This window comes from Drosophila grimshawi, unplaced genomic scaffold, assembly GCF_018153295.1.
Source record: "Drosophila grimshawi isolate 15287-2541.00 unplaced genomic scaffold, ASM1815329v1 contig_1377, whole genome shotgun sequence".
Lineage (NCBI taxonomy): Eukaryota > Metazoa > Arthropoda > Insecta > Diptera > Drosophilidae > Drosophila > Drosophila grimshawi.
Window position 1 is genome coordinate 755583 of NW_025062900.1, and position 10553 is coordinate 766135.

The 10553-nt window shown below is 36.6% G+C and overlaps 1 protein-coding gene across 1 annotated transcript; it reads left to right on the plus strand.

The window, feature by feature from the left end:
• The first annotated feature begins 1087 nt into the window (after positions 1 to 1087).
• Positions 1088 to 2130, plus strand: LOC6562658 (protein phosphatase inhibitor 2). Its single transcript, XM_001989353.3, has one exon. The coding sequence runs from the start codon at positions 1168 to 1170 to the stop codon at positions 1888 to 1890; it is 723 nt and encodes a 240-aa protein (XP_001989389.1). The 5' UTR covers positions 1088 to 1167; the 3' UTR covers positions 1891 to 2130.
• Positions 2131 to 10553: the final 8423 nt, after the last annotated feature.

A 10553-nucleotide genomic window follows, 5' to 3' on the forward strand; every position in this document is an offset into this window, starting at 1 on the left:
AGTTAGGGGTTGGGTTTGGTTGTCGTGCAGTTTGTAGTATTTTGGCTGAGCTGATAAGCAGCATAGCTCGTAATATGCATGGCTGACTGTGTTGGCTGGTTGGCTAGCGGGTTGCTGGCTTCCTGGCTTCCTGGTTCATAGTTTCAGCCTTTTCCTCTCGCTTGTTTATTTGCTGGCAAAATTGTGAAATAATGTGCTGCAATCAATTCGCCATACATGCAATATGCTCCAATCCCAAACGCAACCCTTGCGGCGTAAAAATATATACACTCAAGTGCTTTGAAACTGCCAGCTGCCAGAGCAACAACAGTTGCAAAATGCAAAATGATGAATATGTTTACATCAATAACAACAAAAACCAGGGTCAATAATCAACAACAACTCTCAACTCTCAGATCTCCCATCTCCCGTCTCCCGTCTCCTGTCTCTCGGTACAGCTGCCGCTGATGATGAACACGTCAAAATGAGTTTACTTTGTGGTCTAGATGGCATGTGAGCACATAGTTGCTGCGTACAAAGTGCTTGACATCCAGCAGCCAGCGTGGATTAATCAGAGCCAGCTACTCGAAAAAAAACGTGAGTTTAAAATGAATCCATGCTGATGTGCTCGCGAGCCTTTGTTCTGCTCCAATTAAGTCAAATCTTAATTAGTTCTCCCTCGCAACTGCGACAGAGAGGCAGGTGCAAGTCTCGTTTGAAAGATAATTAAAAACTCTATTAAAAAAAACAAACACACAAACAAACAAACATGTTAGGCCGTTGGCAAAAACAAAATGTTTTTCGTTAATGAAAAACTACGCTAGCAAATTTTTTCATTCGGTTTTTAAGTTGTGTTTCAGACCACAGGTTAAAAGCAGATGAAGATCATTCTTAATTTGATTACTAATCAAAATATATTGCAATTTTTGTTTGGTTTGAAAACATGTATTGTTCCAATTATTATTGTATATTAGTGAAAAGTTAAAGGTCATCTTTAATATTGAATCATATTTAACAATATCACAGAAATACTTTTCCAATTTCGAGGTAGGCCTTGACTCCATTATCAAGTGGTATGGTTTGCCCAACAAAGTCACAGTTATAAACTACACCAGACTATAACTGATACACACAGCCAAAAAGTTAATTCAAGTTGCGCTCAAAAAAAAAATAATAATAATAATAAGAATGGAAAGCAATCCGAACATAAAGGGAATACTCAAGATGGGCGAGAGTAAAACGGTCGAGAGTCGGAGGGCCAAATTCGATGAGATGAATGTGCTGGAGACATTTCATCCGGCCAACAAGGACTACGGCCACATGATAATCGATGAGCCAAAGACCCCGTTTGTGTTTGATGATGATTTGCAGCATGAATTGAACACGGAAACACTGATGGAAAAACTACGCATGGCCGCCGAATCGGAGACTCCATCGTTTGGCATGGATGTCGATTCGGATGATTCCTCGGACGACGAAGATTTCCCAGAGTCCATTGATGAGAAAGTGCGTCGCAAGGAGTTCGAGCGTCGTCGCAAACTCCACTACAAGGAGTATTTATCGGTAGCGCTCGCACGTCGACTAATTGCCGAGGAATTTGATGTTTGGAGCACCACAGAGATTAGTATTACGGATGAGAAAATGCCGGCCATAGAGAGCTGTTCGATTGAGGATTGCCCGTCGGAAGACGTATACTCGGAAGGTTCGATGGCGTTGGAGGCCCCAATGGGACTGTCATCATTTCAGGATGATGGCGATGGAACGCCCGAACAAGTGGAAATGGAGCCGGGCGTGAAACCCGATCATCCTTGCTATCAAAAGCTAATGGCTCAATCCAATCATCGACTCCAATCCACAACAACAGCTGGGGTTGAGACGGGAGACATCGAGCTGCAGCAGAAGTCATCCTGAATTGAGAAACGCCATCTATGCCATTAAATTTGTTATATGTCATTTAACCAATATTAAGTTGATGTTCTGCTTGTGTTCGGCTTGTGGCGATGTCTATTAAAATTGTCCTGGCCGGAACTTGTGTGAGACTTGTCAGATTAGCCAATTGTAAAACACATTTAGCTGAGGCTCTTTTCCTGCTTTCAGTCTCTCATTTAGCTTCCTGAATATTAAATAATGTCTGCTTGGCTTGTTGTGTTTCCTGTTTTTGCTTTTGATGTTTCTCATGTTGTTGTCCTATGCTTGCCTGCATCTGTCTTTATAATTTGCATTACTTGCTTTTGTGCATTGACTTGTCGCAAAGGTTTTGCTTAATAACTAATTTTGTCATTTTGTTTTGTGCATTGCATCGTAATTGAAAATTCCTTGTGGTCCTTATGAATTAATTTTGATTTATTATTATTGCAAGGCGCTCCTCGAATGACATTTCTTTGGGACTTCTTACAAAATGATGTCCATTTAAATAATATTATTAATATTGCTTTAATATTTGGTTTCGAGATTCCTTAGTCGTTTTAAATAATTGCGCATAATGTTTAATTTAGCCATTAACTGTGTTATAAGCACAGCTTTTATTATTATGAGAGCTGGCTTAATTGTTTGCACAAAGTACTCTGCTTAGCTAGTAAATGCCAGCCAACAGAGTCATTGAATTGCATTAAGATTAGGTAATTGCTGAAGTGTTCAAATCATCAAATTTAACTAGCTGTATAAATTATTTAACTCAAATGCAAATAACATCAGAGAACACTTAAATAGAAATAGGAAAATGTGAATAAATGGATTTATACATTTATTTAGTACACTCTTAATTTAAAATAAAGACTTTCATTTTGATTGCCTTGTTTTTACCAACCATGGAACGCATGGACAACTGCTTGAAATGAACACACAATGTGCCATTTAATGCAACAACCGCCACCCCCTCCCCCACTTATCGAAGCAGTGGCACATAGCAAGTGCTGGGCGAAAGCCTTTAATATGAATTTGCTGGTGGCATGGAATTTAAGTTGGCCCGATTTATTGCCTTGGCCAGAGCCCGAGACAGATACAAAAGCCGCAGATGTTGCCATCTTCATGGCCAGAGAGTGTATGTGTGTGTGTATTCTTCTTCTTTAGCACGACAATTGCCGTGTACATTTCATTAAGTGCATAAGCCGTCGTCTGTCAGCGCTGCGAGTAATGCTTTTTAAGCCGGAAAATTATTTTTAATACTATTTACAGGCCACAAATATAAAATGCAATGCCAGCGTAAATAAGGGGAAGGCAGTCACGAACTGCAGAACCCTCCCTGACCTTTACACCATCTTGATTGTCCGACTAAAACAAACGAATGCAGCCAAGTTAAAGCTGCTGCACACGTTCAGGCGCCATGCTTTTCAGGCGCCTTAGTTGGGGTTGTTTGTTTTTTTTTTGTGTTGCCCGCGCGTGTCACTAAGAGTGCAGCCAAATATTTGCCAAAGCATTTTTGGTATTTACGACGGCATGTCGTGTGGCATGTGGCATGTGGCCACTTGGTATCAAGGGATGCACCTTGGATATCGTTCAGGTGGCAAGCTTTGGAGCCAACGACAAAATACTTGCACTCTGTTCGGCGCATCAATTCTCATTTTGATAAATTATAAAATTCCCAACGCTGTCAGTTGCAGTTTAATGGATTGCCCCCCGCTCAGCTTAACCCAAGTATGCAGCAAAAATTCACTTAGTTCAGATTACATTAAAATTCGAAACGACTTGAATTCTTTTCTTTTTCTTTTCCAGCTCAGCCTTCAAATTATATCTAAGCCAAATTTTGCTCTAAAAACTCTATACTTGCTACGAGTGTGTGTTTGTGGGGTTAATTGAAGTGCAGCAATGATGCGTTTGACCAGCACAAGTTGCACTAAGTACATTGAAGTAGCAATGCAGAAAGAGATAGATAAAGCTAAAGAGAAAGGGAGAGAGAAAGAGAGAGAGCGAGAGAGCGTAGCTAAAACCTCATTACAAGCTACTCACTTGTCTCTGGTTGTGCTTGCATTGGAAAGCAGCTTAGCTCCTTGGCTGAGTGTGATGTAAATTGCTGGGCAAATGACATCGTCTAATTGATTGCTGCTGTCCTGCTTAGTGCCCTCCACTCAAATGCTGCTAATAAAGATTCCTATACACTCAGAAAAGAAAAATTGCCCAGAAATCTAAAAATATGTAAGAGCTCACCCTTTCTTTTAACATTCAGAAAAATATAATGAAATATTTTATCGTACGTTTTTCAAATTAATTTTTAACAATAATGTGACAACAAAAAAGCTAATATAAGAATTCTTCCAGTGTACACACATAGAAAACAATATCCTGCAAAACACACATATTTGCTTAGAAAATTTCGGTCTGAAAGAGAGAAATATACTTTGTGATTAAAAAAAGTCGATTTATTAAAATATAAGTTGATCTTTTTCTGAGTGTATGTACTAAGTTTGTGGACTTCTTCAGGTTCGTTTTGCTTTGCGTCACTTTTTTTAAGCGGAACTGAAAATCCTAACACCTGGCCAAACAAAAAACTCAAGCCAAACTCTGGCTGTTTTGGGGTGGGTCAGGCTTTCTCTGTGGCATAGCCCCGGGGTCAGGGTCAAATGGGTCACCCCTTTACGAATTGTCTTGCTCTGTCGCCTAAACAAATATATGTGTATAGTTTATATGTTTGTACACGCGCCACAAACGGAACACGTACATGGTGTGTGTTTTGTGTTTGTGTGTGTGTTTATTTGTAATCAATTATCGGATAGCGTAATCTATTAGAAGGACAGCTGGCTGTGTCAGCGGTACGACAAGTTTGTTGGGGCAAATGTCACAGCTGCCTGGCGAGTGCATAAATTTGAGTAATACCCTAAATAATTATGACACCACACGCAAAATTGTTGCATAAATTATGCAATTCGCATGCGAATTTTGGGTGACTAACAATCAAGTGTTCACTTAATTCTTATAATACGAATTTGCTACTATACCCATCAGCTAATTATATCAATTAATTACATTAATGCAAGCATCCAATTATTATGAATAAAGCTGAGCATAACAATGTAATTTTATGGTATGTGTATTTTTTTGCCAACCTTTTATCCTCAGCATAAATATTGCACTTCAATTATGAAACAATTATTATTTTACATTATTATTCGAACATCATTTTCAATATTTCTTAAGCCATCTTAATGATATTTTTATGATTATTATTCTGCTTGACTTAACATTTCAGCGTTTCGAATCATAAATACAGTTCAGTTAACAAATGCCTTCAGCAAAACATTTGCATAAGCCGTTTAGCTAAATAAAAAGAATAACTTTTAACAAGAATGAATAAGCACTCGGAGAATTTGCAGAGCTCTACTTAGGAGCTTGGATCTGTGTTTATAAGGCCAACTATCAACTGAGCGTAAATTATTTCCATAGAATGCAGTCACGATTTACTACAGCATTACAAATGAAACTAAGTTTTCCACAACTAAAGTTACTTGAGGATGTGAGAAGGCTGGTGGCGGGGAGAAATGTGTGTGGCATGTGCGACTTTGTTAGTGGCGCTGCATCTTTATGCGCATATGTAAACACTTCCTGCTACAGTTGGACTCATTCAAGGACGACAACATCCAACTAAGAAGTGTAAAAATCCATGGATAAACTACTTGGCTGTCTGGCTGGCTTTGGCTCTCTCCTTCTGGCTTCACGCATCGCAAAGTTTTGTGAAAAACTTTTGCGCAAAAGTAGGCGTTACTACAATAGTCTTATAATTTCCGACCAAGGTCTTGCTTTCAGCTTTCAGCTAATGGACTGAAAATTAAATAGCAGCAGCGAATATCTGAGATTCTATTAACTGACAAAAATAAGCACATTTATTAATATTCAATATTTGAATTTTAATAGATGTCTATAGATTTAGTAAATTCAGACAATGCTTTGTGCTTGGCTGTGCGTTGATTGCGTAAATATTTCATCAAATATTGAAAGGCATTTTCAGCAACAATAGCAACAATAGCAACAATAAAGTGCCAAAGAGTTCTCATTGAAAGCTGATAGGGTTGTTCAAAAGATGGGCGTCGAAAGTGTTTGCAGTCAAAGTGCTGTGCAAAATAACAACAACAAAAATCTTTTATTTTACAATTTGTATATTATTTTACATTACTTGATTCTCTTATTTTACTGACGCCCAACAACTTCAACAATGGCTGACTGGCTGACTGGCTGGCAGAGGTTGCATTTTAACATATTTCCATTTTTGTTTTTTGTCTATGCATTTCGCTCATCGGATTTTGCAAAATGTTGTGAAAACCAGGAAAATACTTGTTTACAAAGCTCTCCGCTTAGTTCAATGAAAATTCATGGAGTGAAAAGCAGAATAAACGTAAAAATAAAATGTATTATAATATTAGATAGAGAGAGAGAGAGAGAGAGAGAGAGAGAGAGAAAGAGAGAGAGAGAAACAGAGAGAAACAGAGAGAAAGTGCAGTAGGAAATTGCAAAAAGCGTACGAAACGCAAAAGTAAATATACATATAATAATATTAGGGTGCGCAGTAGGAAATTGTTTGTCAGATACGTGATTCTGTAAAACACATATATATTTCCATGTATATATATAATTATATATATATATATATATATGTATAGTGCAATAGTTTAAGGCATGGCATAGCAGTATTTTTTGCTACAAATTGTATGCGTGAAATTCAAAATAAATATACAGCTCTTTGCTTTTTGGCTGTATCAAAAATATTTTCAATGATTTTATGGCTAACAAATTTTGATTTTATTTTTGCCAAAAGTCGACTATGATTTTACTGTTTACTAATTTTTTATTTTTTTTTTTTTGTTATTGACCTGAAAGTTCAGCCTTAAAATATATTTTTCAAATTTGTTTGTCAACACCTTTCTTTTATTTGCACACAAATATATACTTTAAGCTAACCATTAAATAAATCCATAAATTTATATATATTTTAAGCTCGTTTATTATGCAAATGCAAATGCAAACTTGTATTTTCTTTTGGCGAACATTTTTGTGGCAATTGATTGCTTGCAATGAATGCTTTATAAAGTTGGTTGGTTAATACAAACTCAGAAAAAGTTAAATGTAATTAAATTCAAAACACGAGAGTATATTGAAATATTAATTTCTTAAAATACAAAATAATAAAGAAAGATTTATAGCATTTTATAAATGCTTGAAATATAATATAATAAAATTATCTGTGACTTAATAACAATAATATTTCGGATTTAGTTGGGTTCAGCCCACTTCCGAGCAACTAAGACTCTTTATTAATTGCTTACAAATTTGGGTAATATGCAATTGTTGTCAGCCCAGCTAGGATAAATGGCCAAAAGTGAAAAATTGAATTGTGTCGCACGACACGTTCTCAAACTAAAGCCAAAGCGTCCACAAAATGGACGCCTGGCCGCACTCGCGAATGTGACCGCGCTGTCCAACGGTGACTTAACAGCTTACGTGTGTGTATGTGTTGTGTGTGTATGTGTGTGTGTGTGTGTGTGTGTTGTGTGTGTCGTTTAGATTTAGTGCCGCTTGTTAAGTTTTGATGCTGTGCAATTTATAAGCGACGGAGCAGCCAACCAACTAGCTCCTCATCTCCTCCTCACTGCCCAGTGGACACTGTCCATAACGTGGCAACAAATGCAAACTGACGTTTTTGCATGGCACAACTTTGAACCTAAACATGACAGACCACGACAGCATCAGCAAAAGAGAGCGGCAAACCACTACACTCAGCAAAAAAAAAGTCACTCAAATTTAGACAATCGCCCTGAACAATAGAAGGTTTCTCTTGTTTTTAGAAATAGTTTGGATAAGGAAACATTTTTTTATTAAGAAGTCTTATCCCACATAGACACTTACACAAATATTTATGAAATTTAGTTGCTCGACTGTCATATTAAAATTTAGCTGTACTCAGCCCTTTTAATTTATTATTTATACATATTATAAAATATCTAAGATCTTTAAATTGATGAAATCTTAAAAATACTAATGCTTATGCATAGAATAGGCAACAATAAAGCAATTGTTGAAGTTGATTTTGTACACATGTGAAAAAACTCCCTGAAAGGAAAAAACCATGATTTTTAGAAATGTACCCTCTGCATAATAAGGTGAGTTACGCTTAGCAAATTTCTAATATTCAGGATTTCCTGATTGCAATGTGCAACTTAAAGTGTTTGCCACTTAAAGGGCGAGTTGTGTGCACGTTGCGCATACGCCACGTTTGTCGCTGCTCTTCAGCTTGACTACTCACTATGATTGCTACCAGCCGGGTGCAGAAAGAAGCTGAAAAAGAAGGTCAGTCGAGGGTTGGAGGATAGTGGATGTGGAGGAGGTAGGATAGAGGAGAACATATACCAGCCAAGTAATTTACGCACAATAATGCGCTTCGTTGAACTCTGGCTGGCATTGCCGGCCAGATGATTGATGTATGGACGTGTTAATTAGGTCTACTCCTTGGCACATTTACACACATCCAATGCAAAGGGAAAAGTGGCGTGGAGCAGCCAAAAAAAAAAGTATAAGAAAAACCTACCTAATAAAATTCGAGCAATTCGTGCAAAAAACTTGAAGAATTGATTGATTTCGGGGATATCCACAAGCACATTAATCAGCAATGCGCCTTGTTTGATTGCCGCTTCAACTTGCCTGCCAGCTAAATTAGGCAAACAAATATACACACACACTCGCACGCACACATTTGGAAAGTTTTGCCCTGCTTTGATTGCCGCTAACTGTCAAGTGCCCAGTGTTGGACATGCACTTTTGCATAGGCCGACAAATTCAATTTATTTCAAGTTTGGCCAACAAAAAGCAAGCAGCAGGCTGTCAGAGCGAGAGCGAGATGAGAAATAAGAGAGAAAAAGTGCAATCTGCTCACTAAATCAAAAACAGATTTTGGCAACAAATTCGTTATGCACGTGACTTGTCCAAAAGCAGCCAACACACACTGCAAATACACACACCCAAAAGAAATTTGAATAAGTGAATTTAGAAAGCGTTGGCGGCAGCCAAAAGCAGAAGAAAAAATACTGAAAATAAAAACACTAAAGAAAGTGTTGCTTTTCAAAGCCGAAAATTAAATACACTGCCAGCTATATATATATACAGTCAACCGATCACATATAGCAAACTAATCGTAGCTATTTTGAGGCATATACAGATACAGATACAAATTAAGTTTTTAGTGCATCAACTTCGTTTGCATGGCAAAGGTTAAATTACCATTATCAGTCTAATCAATAGTCTTTGCCACATATACTCAAGTCGTAGTTGCCACATTTGGCTGCAAAATGAGATGGCTCACTAAAAGTGTATAAAAAGGAGCTTCTGCTAAAGCTAAGGACACTTTTCATGAAATGCAATTTCGCACTTGTAAACTTTTATAGCTGTATGTAAAAGCAGAGCTGCGCATTTGGCCAATTTACAGCTGACAAGTAGTGATTTTGTAGATATAGAGTAAGTTTCTGCTTTCTTATTATTATTAAATATTTGTATATGTATTTGTAATACTAGATTGAAAAATCCAGCAGACACTTAAATGTTTAAAGTTGAAGCTTATATAAAATATATTAAAAGGTTTCTTAATACATAACTTATAATTAATAATCATTTAATTAATAAACACTTCTATATACATATTTTGAACTTTCTAAATTAAATGCAAAAGTTCAAATCTTTTCAAATATTTAACAATTGTGTTAATATTTTCTGCAGTTGAATATGCTAATAGAGATATAGGAAATCAAAGGAATACAGGATTTAGGATATAAAAAACGGGATATAAGTTATAAAATATGTTAGTTCGAATGATGGCAGAGAAAGAAATTTGTGTTTATGTGTATAATTATGACAAAAAATAAAAATATTTCATTTTAAATAACACATTTCAATATATTTTTATTCATAACAAAAACATCTGAATTTTCCTCAGTTTTCTCATTTTTTCTATTTAAAGATGAGTTTTAAAAAGCCGTCATTAAAGAGTAAGTGAATGTTTAATATTTATTTATTTATGATCATCATTTACATTAATCATTAGTTATTGTTTATTGTTTGTTAATCTCCTTTTATAATTTTTATATGTATTTTGCTGGAATATATAAATAAAAAAATATATGTTAATTAATTTCATATTTGCCCAAACTAAACTGAGTTTCCTGGAAGCATTGGTTGCCAATTTTGGCAACTTCATTTGGTCAACAGCTGTTGGCCCAACACTGATTTGATAATGTTGCGGACTTGTGTGGTGAATGCCACTACTCTTGGGCAGCTACACAGAATGGCAACAGGCAACTTGCAACAGCTTCAAATGGCACAAAACTTTACTTTGCTTCACACACACTCATGCACATTCAAAAAATACTCACACATTCTTTACACCGAATTGAGATCAGCAACATGCAAATCTGCTCGGTGTTTGACTGTTGACAGCGCATTTGCCTTGGCTCTATGTTCATATCTTACTTTTGGATATTTTTTTGGTATATAGCTCTTTTTTCTGGCTGGTTTTTTTGTGAGCGGCGTTTTTATTTGGCTGTCGTTACTTTCATTTGCTGCTTGCTTGGAGGCAGTCCTCGTCGTTGTCGTCGTTGCTTTAT

Excerpts from the sequence above, each read along its gene's own strand:
- LOC6562658 (XM_001989353.3), top strand. The coding sequence starts at position 1,168 with ATGGAAAGCAATCCGAACATAAAGGGAATACTCAAGATGGGCGAGAGT.